The sequence below is a fragment of the Amblyomma mixtum genome, chromosome 7 (genome assembly GCF_055824585.1).
Source record: "Amblyomma mixtum isolate Tamu chromosome 7, ASM5582458v1, whole genome shotgun sequence".
In the NCBI taxonomy this organism is placed as follows: domain Eukaryota; kingdom Metazoa; phylum Arthropoda; class Arachnida; order Ixodida; family Ixodidae; genus Amblyomma; species Amblyomma mixtum.
Window position 1 is genome coordinate 9,545,246 of NC_143018.1, and position 20,243 is coordinate 9,565,488.

The 20,243-nt window shown below is 50.8% G+C and overlaps 1 protein-coding gene across 8 annotated transcripts in view; it reads left to right on the forward strand.

Annotated features, from left to right (window-relative positions):
* The window catches only part of LOC149334946 (choline transporter-like protein 1), a 40,490-nt gene that overhangs the window by 18,572 nt on the left and 1,675 nt on the right, over positions 1 to 20,243 (forward strand). For 3 of the 8 annotated variants that reach the window (XM_089551616.1, XM_089551614.1, XM_089551619.1), the window contains 11 exons: positions 2,285 to 2,353; positions 2,425 to 2,512; positions 4,922 to 4,985; positions 6,432 to 6,540; positions 9,450 to 9,534; positions 11,641 to 11,688; positions 13,794 to 13,865; positions 15,443 to 15,672; positions 16,334 to 16,572; positions 17,671 to 17,837; positions 20,000 to 20,188. In XM_089551616.1, coding sequence (XP_089407742.1) covers positions 2,285 to 2,353; positions 2,425 to 2,512; positions 4,922 to 4,985; positions 6,432 to 6,540; positions 9,450 to 9,534; positions 11,641 to 11,688; positions 13,794 to 13,865; positions 15,443 to 15,672; positions 16,334 to 16,572; positions 17,671 to 17,837; positions 20,000 to 20,188 — 1,360 coding nt within the window. Of the gene's footprint in view, positions 1 to 2,284; positions 2,354 to 2,424; positions 2,548 to 4,921; positions 4,986 to 6,431; positions 6,541 to 9,449; positions 9,535 to 11,640; positions 11,689 to 13,793; positions 13,866 to 15,442; positions 15,673 to 16,333; positions 16,573 to 17,670; positions 17,838 to 19,999; positions 20,189 to 20,243 lie in introns of all 8 variants that reach the window. The other 5 variants (XM_089551621.1, XM_089551617.1, XM_089551613.1 and 2 more) reach the window with 4 other exon arrangements.

A 20,243-nucleotide genomic window follows, 5' to 3' on the forward strand; every position in this document is an offset into this window, starting at 1 on the left:
GGTATTTATACACTGACAACAGAACCGTTTTAATAGCGAAAATCAAGCGGGGCATGACTTATGGACAGTTTGGAAGAAAAAACATACGCTGTAGTCCACAAGGCACTCATTTTAACCTTTAAAAGTGCGTAGTCAGAGGACCGTATATTGGAAATTACGGTTGCAGGGGCTGTGGCGTCATGTTTACTGTGAAAAGCCGCTTCAAATACGAAGACTTCGTTTGCACTTTTTTTTTTCGGGGGGGGGGGGGGGGGGGGGGGGGGCGTAATGAGATCTGGCACATCGTAATTCAGAACGACCCGAACAATGCTAAGCTGAGCGCCGACTGATCTCCCATGCTCTCGACGCCATGCACGGGAGACGCGCCTTCGGCAGCGGCAACGAAGCGAATACGTTAGCGAAGACAGCGTATAGACGCCGAAAGCGAATGAACATGCAGTGCTTCTGCAGATGTTTTCACGGCCACTTTCGTATTATACATTACTGACACGTACAAGCGCAAAAAAACACGGACAGAGAAAGACTTGGACAACACGAGCGCTTACTTCCAACTGAAGATTTATTGACACACAGGCACAATTATACACACCTTGCTGCACGACGTCAAACTGACAGCCCTGCCAACATCACGTGGCCGCTCCCAAAAACATTACGAGGGGGTACCCAAAAGAAACCGGACTAAATTTTTTGGTCGGCAAAGCTTCTGTGGTACCGCGTTTTGCCACTAGGAGCGCATAGAACGAACATTCCAGAGTCAGTAAGCCGAAAGCCGTCGTTGAAGGAGGTCAGACTAGTTTAGGTAGAGTTTTAGAGTGACGACTGTTTTGTGTGAACGTCGTTTTTGCAATGGCTGATTTTCGTGAACAGCGTGCGCCGGTGAAATTCTCATTTTTTCTCGGAAAAAGTTGAATGGAAACTCTTGAAACATTAAGAAAGACGTACAAGGACGATGCTATGGGGACAACTCAAGTGTTCCTGAATCGAATCCTCAATCAAAGCAACAATCATGCCAATAGAAAACTTCAAATTCACCTCGCCTCAAGAAAGCTCGTCAGGTGAAACGAAACCTCAAAACAATGCTGATTTGTTTTTTCGACGTGAGAGAAGTAGTCCATTGAGAATTTGTTCGGCAGGGTCAGACAGTTAGCCAGGCTTTCTACTTGGATGTTTTGAAAAGATTGGGCAACAGTGTGCGGTGGAAGCGGCCAGATTTGTGGCGGTCGGGTGACTGGTTTTTCCATCATGGCAATGCCCCTGCTCACACAGCCCTGTCTCTTACGACAATGTTGGACCAAAAATGGCATGACCCTATTCCTCACCCCTCATACTCTCCCGACTTTGCCCCGTGCTACTTTCTTTGTTTCCTAGAATGAAAAAATAGGTGAATGGAAAGCGTTTCGCTTATGTTGCTGAGGTGAAGAAAAAAACGACGGAGGCACTGTCAAGCATCACAAAAGATGAATTTAAACAATGTTTTGAAAAATGGAATGAAAGATTCGACAAGCGTATCATTGCAAGTGGGGAATACTTTGAAGGAGATTGAAGGTCTGTGCTTAAAATGTGAACAAATAAGTTCAAACAAAAATAAGTCCGGTTTCTTTTGGGTACCCCCTCGTATTTCCTTTTTAGTCAGTATGACAGATGGTGCGCTTACGCAGGATGAACCCGTTTTTCCAATCAAATCTGTCTCTATTATGATCTAGCATCCTGACAGTTATGTTTGGCCGCAATCTTGCATGCGCTGAAGACATGCAAGATTGTGGCCAAACATAGTTAAGTTAAGCTTAAGTTAAGGGCAACGCAGCGAGCTATGGAAAAAAAAAAATGATAGGTGTAACGTTAAGAGATCGGAAGCGGGCGGAGTGGGTGAGAGAACAAACGCGCGTTAATGATATCGTAGTTGAAATCGAGAGGAAGAAATGGGCTTGGTCAGGGCATGTAATGCGAAGGCAAGATAACCGCTGGTCTTTAGTGGTAACGGAGTGGATTCCAAGAGAAGGCGAACGTAGCAGGGGGCGGCAGAAAGTTAGGTGGGCGGATGAGATTAAGAAATTTGCGGGAATATGGTGGCCGCGGCTGGCGCAGGACATGGCTAATTGTAGAGACATGGGAGAAGCCTTTGCCCTGCAGTGGGCGTAGTGAGGCTGATGATGATGATAGTTGTATGTACCAACTATCCCAAAGGTCTGTGCTCTTGGTACATTACTCGTTAAGTAGACTTTACTTTTTTTCTATGATTTGCTGTCACGAGGTCTCCTCTCTCATAAACACGGCACTGTCGCAGGCTCCTGGTTCTGGAGGACGCCCTGGGCCACAAGCGCCACTGTGCCTCGGAATGCCCGCCGGGCTACAGGTCAGCCGCCGATACAGCGCGGTGCGTGACGCGGGGGCAGTCGGTTTCTTCTTGTGCGCGACGCTACGCAGGCAAACCGTGTTCCGGAGGTGCGTGGTGGACTCGGGACCCGCGGGCCTCGTGCACCGAACCCTCAACCTCAGCGGCCTGGTCCTCGAGGTGAGGATGCACGCTGCGACGGTGACCAGTTGAAGGTAGTGCGACCTACTGCCGCGTGTCTTTCTGTTCTTTCATTAGTGCGAAAACAATTAGATGGCTCCTCGATACGAAAACCCGGCGTCTTCAATAAGGGGCGACGTTACAAATATCGCGAGTGCTCGTCTACCGAGCCGGAGTTCCTGGGTTCGAAACCGGCCACGGCGGCCACGTTTCGATGGGGGCGAAACGCAAAAGGCGCCCGTGTGCTCTGCGATGACAGTGCGCGTTACAGATCCCCAGGTGGTCGAAATTATTCCGGAGCTTTCCACTACGGCACCTCTTTCTTCCTTTCTTTTTTCAATCCCTCCTTCCTCCCTTCCCGTACGGCGCGGTTCAGGTGTCCGCCGAGATATGTGAGACAGATACTGCGCCAGTTTCTTTCCTCAAAAACCAATATTCCATATAATAAAGGGTGTTACGTCACCAAAGGCTAGAAAATACGAAATGTTAAACAGTAATCGTCAGTAGTAGTGCTTTCAACCGCACCAAATGAAAAGGAATAGAATAATAGAGTTAGAATAGAGTCGGAATAGAACTGGAATAGAATTAGTATATGCAATGTGTTCGCATTATTCGCGCCTAAGTTCCTTAAGTGCTTTCGGTAATTTTGTTTATTTTGAGACAAGCTGGCAGATGGTTTTCTCAGCCTTAATTTTTGTTTGATTCCCATCTTTTCTGCTCTAGAATGTTACTAGGATTTCTAAGCTACACTGTGGTGGTTTTCTCCTTTGCATAATTATTGCTGGAAAGTGTTCCTTCTACACTGCTGCAGCCATTTTAACAGAACTTGGGACCAGTCGGGTTGCCTTGAGGAGCTTCTTTTTCCCATTCTCCCTCCCATAACCTTGTGTAGACTTATTTGTGGAAATAAATCAAATCGGCGATCCACGATGGCCGATCCGAAGCGGTACTTAAGGAAGGTAATAGCAGCGCAAAAAGAAAACGGGGACACAAGAGAGACACAACCAACAGGACTGGCGCTGGCTGTTGGTTGTCTCTCTCTTGTGTCCCGTATTTTTTTTTTTTTGCGCTGCTATTACCTTCCTTAAGATAAACCACCGACTAGCCCATACAAAAATTTTGACCGAAGCGGTAGATCATTTGGCCCGCATTCGTGAGGTACTGGGTTCGATTCCCCGTGCCGCCGCGCACCGGTTTCCTGAGAAAAAGCTTTCCCTCGGCCTGGTTGTTGTAGGGTGAAATGCTTCGAAAAGGGGCCTCACCTCCATTTTCTCGCGGGCTTTTCTGAAAACGGGGACATGACGAGGGAAAGAAAAATGGCGCATGTAAAGCTTTACTAGATAGAAAGAAGCACGGATCAGAGTTTCCATCCGAAATTAAGGCGGACTAGGTGGTCGTAGAAGTGATAACCAATGGCCATTCAAGCAACGGAATTGATTCCGAGGGCTAAGAAACGGTTCCTTGCATGCACAGTACAGCCGCGAGTAAAAAATATTAGCACAAACGACGCCACCGGAGCGACGAAATCGCACCGCATGGCTGGCAAGGTTTGTGGTTTGGTTTGCGGGACATGGTTTGTTAACACGCCGGGCATACTGCATGGCGTGTTCGTAACCGCAGCGCCGAGCCTTGTCATATCCGCTCCGGCGGCACGTCACTTGTGCTGATCTTTTTTTTGCTCACGGCTGTACACCCTTCCAATTTCTTAACGGTATCATGCGACCATCGACCGTTCGCTTGATCAGCGCCCTATGACGGAACGAATCGGCAAACTCGCCGAGAGTTGCCGCATGCGCACGAAGACCAGGTCACGGTGGCCGTCGTCTGCTAGGCTGTTCCAGGAGCTGCGCGCAACCCCCGACCCTTTCCTTCGACCGTAATAGCTGGCATACGCGCCGCCGTTACTCAGGAGAAGCCACGTGCCACCCAGCTGCAAACAGCTTTACTCGGCGTTTCTCGAACGAACCTCGCGATCAATATTTCGTTTGCTCTTGTTTTGTTTGCATTTGTATGCGGATATGGCTGTGGCCCACGATTTTGCTAAGCGGGAGATAAAAAATGACAGGTAGTGCGGTAAGCAAAGGAAAGGTTCGGGGACAGCGCGCAGCTCCAGGAACAGCCCGGCAGACGACGGCCACCATGACCTGGGCTTCGTGCGCATGCGGCAACTCTCGGCGAGTTTGCCGATTCTTTCCGTCACGGGGCGCTGATCAAGCGACCGGTCGATGCTCGCGTGATACCGTTAAAAAATTGGAAGGGTGTACATCGAGTGAAGAGCGGTAAATGGTGAGGACAGGAGTAACTGCGAAACAATGGAAAATAGCATTGTTCTGCGGGCCACTCAGCTTATGATGGCATTCACCACCCATCTGTGTATGAAGCTAACGTGTTCTGTTGCTGGTTGCGCAGGAGCTGGTCCACGACCTGGCCACTTGCCGACGGGAGCTGGGCTACATGGGACTCGTAGCGCTTGGTCTGTAAACTTGCGCACACTTCACTCCTCGTACGACGTGTTGATCACACCCGCCCATGTGCCTGCGACCGCAGCTGTCGCCGACCGACATTCGCTCATGCACACTGTTTGTAGGGCTTGGTATGGTGGCCTCGCGTTAACACATAATCGCACTCAGGGGGCGCTTACACGAGCTCGGCAGAATCGGTCCGGCAGCGCAAAGGCCGATAGAAGTGGAGACAGACATAGCGCTGATTCGCTGCTGAGCTTTATTCGGAGTGTGAAAAAACCCTACCCCTATCCTTTCTTACTATCGCTGCCCCCTTTCTTTCCGTCTCCCTGTCCTCTCCCTGTCCTTTTTCTCACGCTAGCCGCAGCTCAGGTGCTTCGTGTTTCGATGCCAGATGCCGAGGCTAGCACATCTTTTTTGTTATTTTTATTAATAAATAACCACTAACATAAAAAAAGCAGAATGGCCATGTGATGCAGTTGAAGTCAAACGTCAGACGACGCGTGCCAACAAAAAGACCAGAATAAATGTAAGACCGCAGTGTGAAATAAATGCAGTACCAACTAGCCCAGCAGAAGGCAAATTCTCGCCAAGGTTGGTTGCCACCACCCGACTAGCGTAGCGAATGCAAACGCAGTCAAGGAGTCAGGATATGTGCAAGGAAAAACGGAACCTGTTTTGTACAAGCGCCGTCGCATGTTCGAAACGCCATGCAGCAGAGCGTCGTGATCTTTGACGCCACCGCCTTTGCACAGCCTCACTGTCCTGTTCGACGCTGCGGGTCGCGCCGGGCCTGATTCGCTGAGACTGAGTGCATGTAAACGCGCTGTCGTCGATTTGGCGCGACCTTGTACAGCTGGACCCCTTCGGCGGTTCATATAAACGAGGTCGCACACGTATATGTACGTACTCTATTGTGGCTGCGTACGCGTTCCCCGACCTGTGCGTCTATGAGTCCAGTGCTATGCTACTATAACCTAGAAAACCTTGGCTTCCCGGAAAGAAAAAACGGTATTGCGATTGAATTTCCGTAAGCACACCGTTGGAGCAGATGTAGGAACCTCCACCGGGAGTCGCACTGCAACGTCGGACGGCGACAGCTGCGGTCACGTGTGGCCGACATACTTCTGACCCGGAAGACGCGGGCTCGATCAAGGCCGCGGCGGTCGCATCTCGATGAAGGCGAAATTATAGAGGCACGTGTACTGTACGATGTCAGTGCATATGTTAAGGAACCTCAGGTGGTAGAAATTTCCAAAAACCTTCACTACGGCGCCCCTCATAGCCTGAGCCGCTTTGGGACACACGTGTCTGCTATTTCAGCTGTTGGCCGACTCTTACAGGAATCTTGTATAGGACCTCTTCAGGAGCCCTATATACACTACCCTTATAGGAGACATCTATAGGACTACTACAGAAGTCGTGAGAGCATACACCTGGCGACTGCTTGCTCACAGGGTTGAGCGTGGCGGCGCTGGTTCTGCTGCGCTACTGCGTCGCCCTGCTGGTGTGGTCCCTGCTGCTGGCCGTGTCCCTGGGGTGCGTCGGCGGCACCTGCTACCTCTGGTATACGCCCCCCTGCACGCCTAACTATTGTCATCGACGGTCACGTACACTATATAGCCACTCGGGCGCGGGACACTGCGTCCAGCATTTCATAGACCGAGTCACTTATTTGTGGATCCGAGGCCTTAAATAGACACTCAAGGCAAGTCCATCTAACAACTGTCCTCAGTAACAACTGATTCTCTGGTTCCTTCTAGCTTTGTTAACTCTTGTCCGGCAGCAAGAAGAAAAAAAGAACACTATGGTAGAGAAAAGTAAATTTTCAAAATTTCGAACTTGTGGCGTCCTTGCTAAAAGAACGCGTTGCTACTGCCATGAAGTGAATGGCAGTGAGGACTGGCCTCTGTGATCCGCACAAAAATCGGTGTCGACACAAACCGTTGATTTGTGAAATGAGCCTATGATTGCGACACCTGTATTTCGTTTTTTGGACTGTTTTAGCTTACAGAAGCTCAGTTTCCGGTGAGAAAGGTCTCTTTGCGATAAGAATGCTGTATAGTTCGTCGATACAGAGCAACTTCAGTGAGCACGCTTTTTTACTCTAGTCATTGCTACCGCGACGAACTGTGTGAGAAGCGGCTAACGACAGCTTGCAGACACTGGCCTTCGTAAGAACATCGTAAGACACTTTGCACCTCTTAGGCTTCGGACATACAATGGAAGGATGCAGCTCGAGTAGAGGGGCTGAATACTTGCGTACAGTCGTGCCCTGGTAAAAGCTTTCCATGGCTGAATTTTGTTTAGTATGTGTGGGTGGCACTGAACCGCCCTTTGAAAAATGGGATTTGTGCTTTCAAGTTCGTGCTTCGTTTCTTTGTCGTAATCCGTGTGGTCTGCGTCCTCACCGACTACGTATCGCTCGGAATTACCCCCTATATCACACTTCAGGCGAATTCTTGTCCGCTAAGGCCCACTTCTATACAGACATGCAGCTGTATACATATTAGGAACTCAGACGAAACTCACACATCCTTACCAACCAGGGACAAGCCGGCCAATTTCCTTTTGAACTCGGAAGAAAATTCATTAACAGCTCGGAAGACGTTCTGGTTATTATAATGAGAAAGAGCATTAACATCTCGTCAGACACACATGACGGGGACCGGGCAAAGCCCAGCGAGTTCACAAATATCGATTTATAAATATGTTCAGAATACGCTCATAATAATCGGTTCATAAACAAGTATGTTTTACAGGGACTTTTAAAAGTGTCTTTCTCCAGCTTTTCTCTATTTATAGTTTCCTGGTGAAAGCTTGCCAGTGCAGTCCAAGGTATAGGCTCGTACGTGGCTGCTGATTGGTCCGCAAATAACGGCCCTATAGAGGACTGCAAGACGCCAACCGCACCCTGCCCTCCGTCACGCAATGGGCGTTGACGAATGAGCTTGGGGAGACTGGGCGTCACCAGCTGCGCTCGGCGGTGAAGAGGGAATGACGCGCTACCCGAACTACCCGTGCTCGAGTTAATTTTTTTTTTTCGCTACTTTACCTCTGCTTTCGGTGCTTGTGTAGAGAAACGTTCTTGAGGGAACCACAGTTCTTTAGGGACGTACTATCGGCGTCAAATCAAACGCGAAACTGGAACTCTAGCGAGACAGAATACTAGAGCGGTTGATTTTCGCATCGAACGCGCATAGACCGCTCTTTGGAAGTGTATTAATAGGCCACGCATGCATTTCCTCTCCAGCCGCTAATGTGTTTGACTGTGCTCACGTGTCAGTGATTTCGTTCGCATCTCATTTGACGTTGATGGGACATAAAAGAGCTATCAAAAAAATTCTCCAAGCCTTACGAGGAAAAAAAGAAAGGGAAGGTGACGCTGAGTGACATACTAGTCGAAATCAGGAAAAAATGGGCATGAGCAGGGTATGTAATGCGCAGGCAAGATAACCGACCGCCTCTTAATGTAACGGAATGGATTGCAAGCTAAGGCAAGCGCATCAGGAGGCGGCAGAGAGCCAAGTGGCCGGATGAGATTAGGAAGTTTGCGGGGATAAGCTGTGTGGCTTCAGTGGGCGCAGGACAGGGTTAATTGTAGATATATGGGAGTGGTCTTTGTCCTGCAGTGGGCGTAGTCAGACTGATAGTGGTGATGATGAGTGACAACTCCGTCCCACTTTTGTTCTCAACAAAAATCGATTCCCTGCCCCTTTCCAGCTACGTCGGTATTTCTACAGCAACAAATGACGCATTAATTGCCGAGAAAATAGGACTCAGAAAATTTCCCGCCACTCCATTCAAAGTTGTGACGTCAAGACCGAAAATGGCTCCGTGATCGCCGTCTAGAAATTAACGGCGCTGTAGCCTCGCCTCGAGGATCCGCGCGCTTGAAACTGTCTCCGTACTCGCAGTTTGCTTGCTAGAGGTGCCCGCGGTGCCTTAGTATCAATTTAAAGCGAAAGCGGAATAAAATTCCACCCCGCTGGTCGCAAGCACACCCTACAGCAGGAAAAAAAAAAAACAGCAATTGGTAACAGTGGGCCATGGTCTGCTGCGTCTTATATCACTGCTCTGACCAATCACAACAGTAAACGAAGTTAGCTTTTTGGTGTTTGCCTACTCGAGAGGCATCAAAATTCTTGAACTTATATAATTTCGCCTCGTGTTTGGCTTATTGTTAGGTAGTGGCAAGGGTTCTTTCCGTGGCAGCCATATTTCGGTCACTTCCTCCTCTCCTTCATAGAAGAGGAGAGGGCAGATGAGCCTGCCACTTTTCCACCTGTCAACTGTGGCAGGTCGCAGCTGGCTCTTCCGTGTTATTAGCAGGTGGCAAAGTGTGGCGCCGTATGTGGGGACATGGGGCTCTCTTACGCTGTCGCTTAAAAAGCATTTGGCAGGTGCTCATGTCTGCAAGCGTGCCTGTGGCTCCCGCCTCGGCCTCGAGTTGTGCATGACGCCTCTCGTGGCAGGTTCTCCTGGAACGCCAGGCGGCGCACTGCGCAGCCCACCGTCGGCGCCTGGCTGGCAGCCGCCATCGCCGGAACCACGGCACTGGTGGGTCGCATGCAGCAACCCATTGCGTTGCTCGGCATCTGAATGCACAGTCTCTTATATGGGGTTTGATGTCCCTAAGGCAGCACGTGGGCTACACGACTTAGTGATTGATTGATTGATTGATTGATTGATTGATTGATTGATTGATTGATTGATTGATTGATTGATTGATTGATTGATTGATTGATTCATTCATTCATTCATTCATTCATATTAACGTCCCAAAGCGACTCAGGCTATGAGAGGCGGCGTAGTGAAGGGCTCCGGGAATTTCGACCACATGGGGATCTTTAACGTGCTCTGACATGGCACAGTACGCGGGCCTCTAGAATTTCGCCTCCATCGAAATTCGACCGCTGCGGCCGGGATCGAACCCGCGTCCTTCGGGTCAGCAGCCGAGCGTCATAACCACTGAGCCACCGCGGCGGACCTACACGATTTAGTGATCACCCATGATACACAGAGGAAAAAAATGTTAATTTCTGCTCGTAGCTGGAACTACATGAATTACGAACATGTTTGCAGAGATACCCTATTCCAGCGCAATTTTTCATTTTTCTTTTCATTTATTTTATGCGCCTGAAAGTTTGCTCACTGCTGCGTCGTCGTTAGATATCCGGAAATCACACAAAATAGCTCTATACTTTTCAGAGTCATAAGAGAGACACCAGAGACACGGGGACGTGATTTTCACAGCGAACGCCAATTGACACGTAATGCCTACGTAGTTCGGCGCGTAAGCACTGAAGTAACTTGCTGGAAAAGTCGCTAAAGTTTAACGTGCGTGTAACTGCGAACTGGAAGCGTTATTTCGTTTACAAGTATCTGATTCTCCGACGCGCAGCTATAATCATTTGTTTTTATTTACGACATACGCCTAACCACAGTTGAGGCTGTGGCAGGTTTATGACACATTATAACACAGAAGGAATTTGTTCACAAAACTGAAAAAAATAACGCTTAATCACAACATCGAGCACCAATTGAAAACATAGTAAGCAAACGAATTGAAAATGAAAAGTGAAGAGAAATACAATCTTACAAATTTAAGTGGAAGCGAGTAACGAACAAATCAATGATGAGGGTGTATTGAAGGGCATTAAGAGTCGTTAACAATACTTGAAAACTGGCGCCGCCGCGGTGGCTCAGTGGTTATGGCACTCGGCTGCTGACCCGGAAGACGCGGGTTCGATCCCGGCCGCGGTGGTCGCATTTCAGTGGAGACGAAACTCTAGAGGCCCGTGTGCTGTGCGATGTGAGTGCACGTTAAGAACCCCAGGTGGTTGAAATTTCCGGAGCCCTTCACTACGGCGTCTCTCGTAGCCTTAGTCGCTTTGGGACGTTAAACCCCCATAAACCAAACCAAACTAAAAAACCGGCAACGAATGAAGAAAGCGAAGTGGTGTTGACTACATCATAAATACAGCGGCTGATCTCAGCCAGAAAGTTTGTTTTGTGTCGCTTGAAAAAAAAAAAAAAAAAATTATCCGAACGCGCAGGGCAGCGTCGCACACGTTGTATACAATCCGTGAGCTTACTGGTGGTGCATACTGACTCCGCACAACAATGTCCGGCTGCATGCATTAGGTGTGTACGGTTACACAAAGCCAAATGAGCCTTGTGAGCGACGGTTTGTGTTCAGCGAGGCCACATGTAGGTTTAAACTGAACCCAACAGAAAGCCATTTACACCCTCCTTGCAGGACAGAGAAAAAATGAGAAAGAGATTTAAGAAAACAACAACAGCAAGCTTTCTTCCGCGGAACGAACTAAGGAGAAGGTAGAGTAAAACTGTGTGTCCCGAAGCACTCCCTGGCTGTACCCCATATCGACGGAGACGCTGCTATAGTGCTCCATAACTGCGCTCCACGAATGACACTCGTTTCTGCACAGCTGTGCGCCGTCTTTCTTTTTCGTTCTCTTTTAATTTTCTCCTTCGTTTAGTGAGTGCTCCCTCGCGCTTTATTCACTGCTGCGCGGCGGACCGCAGTACAAACAACTTGATTGACAGGCCGTGTTTGCCGACTCAGTCGGGTCCCTTGTAGCGTGGGCGCTGCTGTCTCGTTATTTTCTTTCTCTGACCGCGTGTGTTGATGTCGTGGCGCAGGTCCTGCTTATGCTGACTGTGCTTGTGCTGCGCAAGCGGATCCAGCTGGCAAGTGACAACAGCTGACTCCTTTCACATCTCGCTCCCGGCGCTGCGATTTTAGCATAGCACGTGACACGAGCGTGTACCACGTGTCGAACGGATAGAGAACTTCTAAAAGGAAAAAAACAAAAACAATGCCCTCGATTCCAGAAGCGCTAAGTCCGTCTCACACTCGCTACAGCGTATACAGTGGTATGCATGTCCAAGAATGTTGGACATGCACACCACACCTTCAGTACACGGTTTTGATTGGAAAAGGATAGCAAAAGAAAGAAGAGAATAAAGAACGCCGCACCCTCACTTGTACCTCCGCCGCCTAAACTACACTTTTATCTGTTTAAATTTAATACTTAAATATTACTTAGAGAGGGGGATTCCCCTCCCTCCACTTTGCCACGTGCATGCCAACCGCGGCAGGGGGCAATTGGCAAGTGCACAAACTTACATACGCCGACATCGGCGGGTGTTCACAATGGCGCTTTGAATGCAAACCCTTCATTATTATGTGCGAGTGTAGCTGTTATACGAATTTCTCGGGGCTGCTGAGGCGAACGCATTGGCTCGAGAAGTCGTTCGAATCTTTTGCGGCGGTTATGGTCCGAAAGGAATGCGTGCACGTTTCCGTATGCGGTGAATAGTGTGACACCCGGTCTGTGTCGTTACTGCAACTTGAATAGTGCCGGTGTCGGGGATATTAGCTGGTACCCGATACTTCTTCCCACGGCGCACGCTAAGAACACAAATAACGGAACGCATCCACCTTTGTGCTGTCGGTGTTGACGTCACGCACAGTGGCGTACCGTGCCCAACAATTCTGGACAAAAGCATTTTTGAGCGAGGAACTTTTTAAAACGCACTTTTTTTCATATACGATTTTACTATAACAATCATTATATCTGCAGATCACGCGACGGCAGTCTTGCATTTTTTTTTCTATTAGTGCTTTTGTTTTCGTCAAGCGTTCCCCTACTGGTTTTCTGTGGGAGTCTTGACTATTCGATGCGATTTAAAAGAAAGATTTTGCTGCATGTCAGAAGAATGGACCATTACCACCTATATTTCCGTAAAAGTATATTCAAGTCTTCCAATTTTCAAAACTTTTCTCCGAAATCGTTGGACAAGTTGTACCGTTAGAGTTAAGGGTGCACAGCCAAAGAACGCCAAAAAATGGTTGAGGTAAGCTTCAATGACATCACCCCAATTTTTGTTTATTAGTACAATACTGCTGTCTCTTGGGTGGCCAAAGCAGGAGTGGTACATAAATATTGCAGAATAATGACAATAACAAACGTAACAAATAGATTAACTAATCCAGTAGCAAGGGTTTTCGTTCCGCATTGAGTCTGGCTGTCGTATGAGGCCCCCTCCCGACCTGACTGGGTGTCAGTGCACAGAAATGTCAGCACAGGAGACGCTTCTGTTCCTCGCGTCAGTCGACACGGGACCGTCGTAACGAGGATCGGCCCTGCGACTTATTAGTTGTAGATTATAAGCCAAGCGATCAATTTAGTACCGGAAAAGCGAAGAAGAGCATGCAGCTCACGGTATTCGGATCGCCCGCGTCGAGAACGCATCGCTAACCAAATGCTCCACCGCACAGACCAAATTTTAATACTGTAAGCTTGCCCATACCCATCGATTACTCGCACGCTTTCTCTCGCTCGGTGGCACTCCCGGTCACGTGCGACAAACAAGCACCAGGCCCATCCCGTATTCTAAATAACTTGGAGGACCGCTCACTGATTGGCTGAAGCTGTTACGACGCTATAGTTTTGTTGGACCAGCCGTCCGGATAATCAGTCGCTCTCATTATCCGTAGACTGCGTTTCCTCCAGGACTGGCGACATATGCGGAACAATCGCTCGTGGTGTCAGAGCAGCCCCGAGGTTGGCGCAAATGCGCGTAGAGCACGGAGGGGTTCGGTGCCGCTCGGGTAGTTGCCCGCGCCAACGCTCGACATCCATCGCCCGCTGTGGCTAGTGCAGCCAGCACGCTGCTACCAGCCGCGTCGTTTGGGCCTCCGCCTTTGATAGTTTGATGCAGCATGGTGCAGCAGCCTAAGTGAAGAGCCAGCAGTGAAACATGAGCCGACTACGAACGGTTTGTTGCAGGTGACAGTGTTGTTCTCGGAGGCCGGAAAGGCCCTGGCTGCCATGCCGGGACTGCTTCTCCAGCCAGCCTGGGTGCGTCCTATGTTCTTGCCGCTTATTCCTCGCTCTCGCGGGTGCTACCAGTAATGAGCGCCAAATCAGCTGTCGGGCACCTGCTCACCCCGACTACTGGCTTGGTTCAGTAAGCCACTGCGCTTACTCAATTATATGGGACACATGTACATACTGAGAGCATAATTTTACAGTAAGCTCTCACGTACAAGATTGGGACAAGCCATTCCTGCGCGGTATAGTTATTTGCTTTTGGTTTTTGTGTCCGTGCGTGCGTGACTTGCTTTTACGTGGAATACTTGCACGTGGGCCTCCTTTCTATCTCTACCTTACCTTATTCCACTTCCTGACCTTCTTTCAAGGGTAGAAATTCGGGCGGGTCGGTTGTTCATCCTATAGGGGTAGTCACAGCTCGAAATGGACAGACGAACACAAGGACCTGACACGCACAGCGCTTGATTATCGCATGGAACAAACTGGCTGTGATGATTAATGCGACATGCATTCCGAGTAGCCTCCAGAGCACGGAGGAGATTACAAGCCTAACCATCTTTATTAGCTTGTTAGGAGCGCAAGTTAACACGCTAACTTGCTGGTGATTTCCACTCTTCTTTAGGTCGTGTACCCGTCGGGGACCGCGATTGCGGCTCAAATATCTACGGCACATCTACGGGTCAAAGCAGACAAATGTGTTTATTATCCCGAGAGGTGGATGTGGCGTCACATGCCTCAACCGGTAACTTCTTCGTTCTACGCCTGGCCGAAGTGGGCTGTATCCACATGAGCCATTAGGTCTCCGAGGTCCGGAGTGCGCGGACATGCGATTCATGTGGTTCTGGCCGTGGATGCGCTTGTGAGGAAGGAGGGTGGTCGTGTACGGTGCTGCCACCTCTGTCACTTGTTGGCCCCAGGAAAAGTCTGCAAGGGCTCCCCTTCAAATTCAGCAAATCTGGACAAGTGACCACGTGCAAGTGACTCTAGTTTGTGCGGCTGCCGCAACGTGCTGCGTGGCGCTGAGCATCAAAGAGTACCGCGGGAATTTCGAATACTTGTGGCGATTTACCGATTTCCAATGGCCGTTATAACTCACCGTTGCGAGTGCGGGAAGCATTTTTAAGCCAACTTCCGCAGCGCGTTGGGAGAGTAGGCCATCAGTATCAACATCTTCGTGCGCCATTTCACGGCACGTTTCACTTTCCTCTCGATTACAAATGAAGATATTCCCATTCGATTGGATTGGAGAAACTTTATTGATCTAAAAGATCAATGGGGCGGGATGCATGGCCCCCTAACGGAGGGCGACCTTTCCCACCCAGTCCGCAAGCTGGGCTTGCATGTTCTTGTCAGGCTCCCTCAGGAGCCTAAGCCAGGCCTCTCAGGAGCCTAAGCCAGGCCTCTCATGAGGGAGCCGGTAGAAGGTCTTTCGGAGGTGGATTTTCCTTACAGTCCCATGGGATGTGTTCGTCTGTTGCTACGTTACCGCAGCGTAAGCAGTTGGGACATTCCCATTCAGTTATGCGGCTCTCACTGTTGACGATTGATAGATGGCGCCAGGCGGTATGTCCACATGTGTCCTTCCTTACACCCCGCTGGCGCAGACCTTGTCCTTCTGCGCGGCCACGGCAGCGGCCGGGGCGGCGGCCATGCTCATCCTGCTCACAGCGGGCGACACCCAGGGCGAGGAGGAGGTGCTGCTGCTGAGGCAGGACTCGCTGCTGCGCCTCGGGCCCTGGTACCTGGCCCTGGCCCTCTGCTGGATCCTGCAGCTCGCCGTCAGCTGCCAGGCCGTCGTGGTGGCCGGAGCCGCGGCACACTGGTACTTCGACAGGTACGCTCAATTTGACTTGCGACCAGCACAGGTTTCCTCTTTGTAGCAAATCTATGCGATGTGGGAGGTACGGGGTTCGATCCTCAGCGCCGACCGGTACACACAGGTCATACAATGGGAACAAGCTATCCCATGGTCCGGAGCTAGTCTCCTTGGGGATGAAATTCGAAAATGGGCCCTTGGCCCCACCCTGTGTAGATAAGAAATACATTGTACCATAGCGCTCTTGGGCCAAAGCTGCCCTAACTGCGCCATAAAAATCCATCATCGTCATCATCAGTAAATCGGTGCGCCTTCACACAAAGCACCGAACTTGCATAAACATTCAGTGTACTTTGTTGTTTGCATCCAGGGCTAATTACACTCGTTTCCAGCACCACAGGGCTCGCGCACTGCTTCGAGAACTGAGCTACCACACCTTGTGGGTTGCAGCTCATATTGAACGCCACAGTACGTCCACCACTTCCGCTGTTCATGAGGCTCCTTGGGTCCGCCAGCGTTCAGGGTGGAGACATTGGTCCGGAGGGCGCAAATTGTTCAGATATTTGATATGAATAAAAAGTTCCTAAAATAGGACTTAGAAACTTGAAAACTGCTTTCTGAAGAGAGGAAATGGCGCAGTAATTAAGTGTCTCGCATCCTCCTCCCGTCTGAAACACAGGGGCCGCTGTCCCCGCTGGGGGGCCCAGTGTGCCAGCGTGTGGCGGCTGGTGCGCTACCACCTGGGCTCCGTGGTGCTCGGCTCGCTGCTCGAGGCCCTGGCCCGGATGCTGAGGCTGGCCTGCAGGCTGGCCGGCCGCCGCTGCCGCCGCCAGGGCAAGGCCGCCTGCTGCCTCTGCGCCTGCCTCGGCTGCTGCGCCGCGCTCAGGTTCCTCAACAGGAACGCCCTGATACTGCTCGGTGAGATGGGAAAGAAGCCACTTCCTGTCCTGTTGCAGTGTGCGTGCGTGCGTGCGCGCGCGCGCGTGTTGTCATAACATATTTTCTGCATGTGACAAACAGGCGCGAATTCATTTCCTAGAATGTGGGTGTGAAAGCCTGTCTTTTTCTCCGGGAAGTAAATTTCACTGCTGCGGCTAATTGTGATTTTGCCTAAATTTGCCTAATTGGAAGGGGGATGAGGGTCCACTAGCCTGGAGTAACGGCTGATTCACTCTAGCGAGCCCCGCAGGTCGGCGACAGGTTCAAGCCCAATCGTTACGCTCTCTGCCGCTTTCATAACGCTCGAGAACTGCAATTAAATGACCGAAACCGGCCACCTGACATCCGCGACCACCCCAGTGCGATGCTGGACATGTCAAAGTTGTCAGCCCAAGTTTTACCTGGCAATCTTGCGTGTAAAGTCCTTAACTCAGCCATCGCAGCCAGCCGGGCTGCCGACGTCATGGTCCGCAGGAACATGAACGTTTGAGTGTATACTGGGGCCGTGCGGGGGCCCAGGGATCTGTGAGCTCCAAACTCCTGTGCTTAAAATAAAGTTTTTATGATGGCAGCCAGAATGTTTGGCTAAATGAATGAGGAGGGGTGGAAGAAAGTAGCGACAGTGTGTGGAAAGCTGAACCCTGTGCATTTGTTCGTTAAGCTCGCAGTGAGTCAGCAATCCACCCTCCCTTTTCTGGTGTAGCAGGACAGGAAAGAAAGAAGATAAATCTGAAGATAAAACGAGTAATTAAGACTGTGAAATTAAACTTGGCTCAAAAGTAAAATACAACGGATGGATTCAGGAGAGGATGAAATTTTGAGTGCGTCACTGCGAAGTCTGTATTCGCAGAAGTGCTGGCTGAGTTTTGCTGTCGAACTTACAATGTTCGAGAACGTTACGTACACGTTATACGAATGCGTCATATAAAAGCGGAAAAAGAAATTTGAGTTGCTAATGTGTGACCTGATTTCGGATCGTTGCAAGACGTGCTTTGCGCCAGTGCTGTGTCGTGGAATCTCAACGAGCGCGGCCTGGTGTGTGTGTGTCTCCTCTCTCTCCCGTGGTGGTGGGGGCAGCGGCCCGGGGCTTCGGCCTGTGCCGGGCGGCGCGCGAGGCCTGGCAGCTGCTGTCCCGCAACGCGCTGCGCGTGGCCACCGTCAACTGCGTGGGCGACTTCGTGCTGCTGCTCACCAAGGGCGCCGTGGTCGCCGGCACCGTGCTCGTCGGACACCGACTCGTGCAGGTGACACGCGCTGGTCCCGCATATCTGCATGCAGCTGCGGAGGCGCAGCTCTGAAACACTTCGACCCTTCTTTCTCGGGCAGCTGTCCGCACTGTGCGGAGAAGTCTTCGGACATCTACCACATGGTGTGGGCCTGCCCCTCCAACCCTGCTATCCCCCCTCACCCCAACCCAACCCGGGAGGACTGGGAGGCGACCCTGCTCGGCTGCTCTGACCTGCAGGCCCAACGGGCCTTGGTCGCGCGAGCCTGGGCGGCGGCCGATGCCACTGGGGTCCCGAACTAGGGACCTCCGCCTAGTATTTGTAAGGGCTGGCCCCCTCTGGGTCAGCTCATGCATAACCTCCTGTATTATACCTGTACATAAATGTTTTCCACCACCACCTCGGGTAGTTTAGGTGATGCAACGCTTTGCATGACTTCCAGTCAGAGTGCCGTCTTTGCCTGCCTGAAACTCCGGGCCTTAGAAGGCATCGACATGGTTAAAGACCCACCGTGTGGCACATACTGTCAGGGACAAACGTAGCTGATTCCGCCACTTCCTCCAGGTTCCGAACCACGCCGCACTGCATGCGTGACAATGCAGTCCCGGTACGAGGAGACCGGCCCAGTGAGGGCTCGCTAAATCGTCTGCAGGAAGGGGAAAAATTCACAGGGACGCGCAATTACATTATGTGTGGGCATTGGGGGAGCGTCAGAAGCTGCTGGTGCCTTTACATCGAGAATCTGCTTAGTCGACTTCATTAATGTTCTTAAGTGACTCAAGGCTTCTAATAATGTTATCGCATTATCACGGAATGCATCTCCAACCACCTATACCGTTTACGACTTTCATTCCGCGTATACTGTCACCTCCCGCGGCAGCATTTTTTTTTTCTCTTTCTTTTTTTTTTTCAAAGTAAGCTCACAAGGGAGCCATAGTAAGCACGGTGTGCGTCACTGTAAGCTGCCAGAAGTCCTATGTAGAGCCTAAAATTTCATCTGAAGCGCCACCATGGGCGAGCAAAATGAGTCGTGGATCGCTCGGCTTTCTCGACGACTCCTTGAAAAATCTTTGAGCGGGAATGGCGTCGTGTAATGTTCAGTTCCTACAGAATGTACGTGCTCTCCAGTTAACGGACGCGATGGTGTGGGTCTTATGACCTGCCCTGATGCAAAGCACCCACGCTACTGCACGCAGCCGACCGAGAGAGAAGTTACTTGCCACGCACCACAAGCAATGCCCCAAGGTGTTAAATAACATGTAGAGCAGAGTGGGCTATGATAAGGGGGCCGCTGGTGCCAAGGTCATATGGTGCCGACGTGAACTCTGCATCGGCCCAATATGGGCTGCCGACCGATGGCTCCCATAGCTCATGTTGACGAAAGTCGGTTAGCCCTTCCAATGCCCATGTGGGACCGATAGGGGTTCTACATGATTACCCACACGTTTCCCGGTGTTTCAGGGGCTGCCCGAGACCCAACTGCCACAACACAACTACACCAGCGCTGCGACGGGGAACAAGGACGTAGAAGGAAGGACAGGGTCCTTCCTTGTTCCTCGTCGCAGCGCTGGCGAAGTTGTGAAGATGTACCGACTATCTCATTTCACGGCTTTGCTAACTGCCACGTGAGACCGGCAGGAGGACAACGTTGTGTGCCACCTGTGTGTTACGTCGGAGGTTTTATTTTTCCCCGTTACGCTTCGTTGGTACACGCATTCTAAACAGTCACGTCTAAGCTCTGTGTCAATCTATTCTCACTTATTCACTTATGTATGCTGAACAGCACTCGCCATGCAGCAGTGCTGCTGCAGTTGGTCCGTTTTGGGGCCTTCTCTGATGAAAAAAAAAATGACATCTTCTGTCGTAATCGAGCAGTCCCACTGTGCTACTAGATTGTCCAGTTTAGCTGCACAGGGGGCGCTGTGCAAAGTGCCTCCCTATAGTAACACGTGATTCGCGGGGCGGTATAGTGGGCGCAGTTTTTGGGCGAGCTAGGGTTCGAGTGCGGTCCATCTATATAGCTTTCACTTTTCCTTTGCCGGAGAGTGCGGTAAATGCGAGGCAGTGCTAAACTGCATACTCACAAAACTCGCAATACTAGCAGTGCCCCCTTCGTAATCGGTACAAGTGTTTGGAATCCGTTCGGAATTTCACACAGACCCGTACCATGCACGCTGCAGGACAAGTCCGGCCAGCTGTCGTGGGGCGAGTGGGCTCCCCTGTGCACGGCGGGTCTGGGCGCCCTGCTGGTGGCCCACTGCTTCCTCTCCGTGTACGAGATGACGCTGGACACCATCTTCATCTGCTTCTGCCGCCAGTGCGAGGACGCCCAGAGGGGAGGGGCCCCGGCCATGCCTCCCGCACTCGCCGTGAGCCATCCTTACTTCCCCCGACTCCACTCATCATGTGCATCCAGGGCTATAG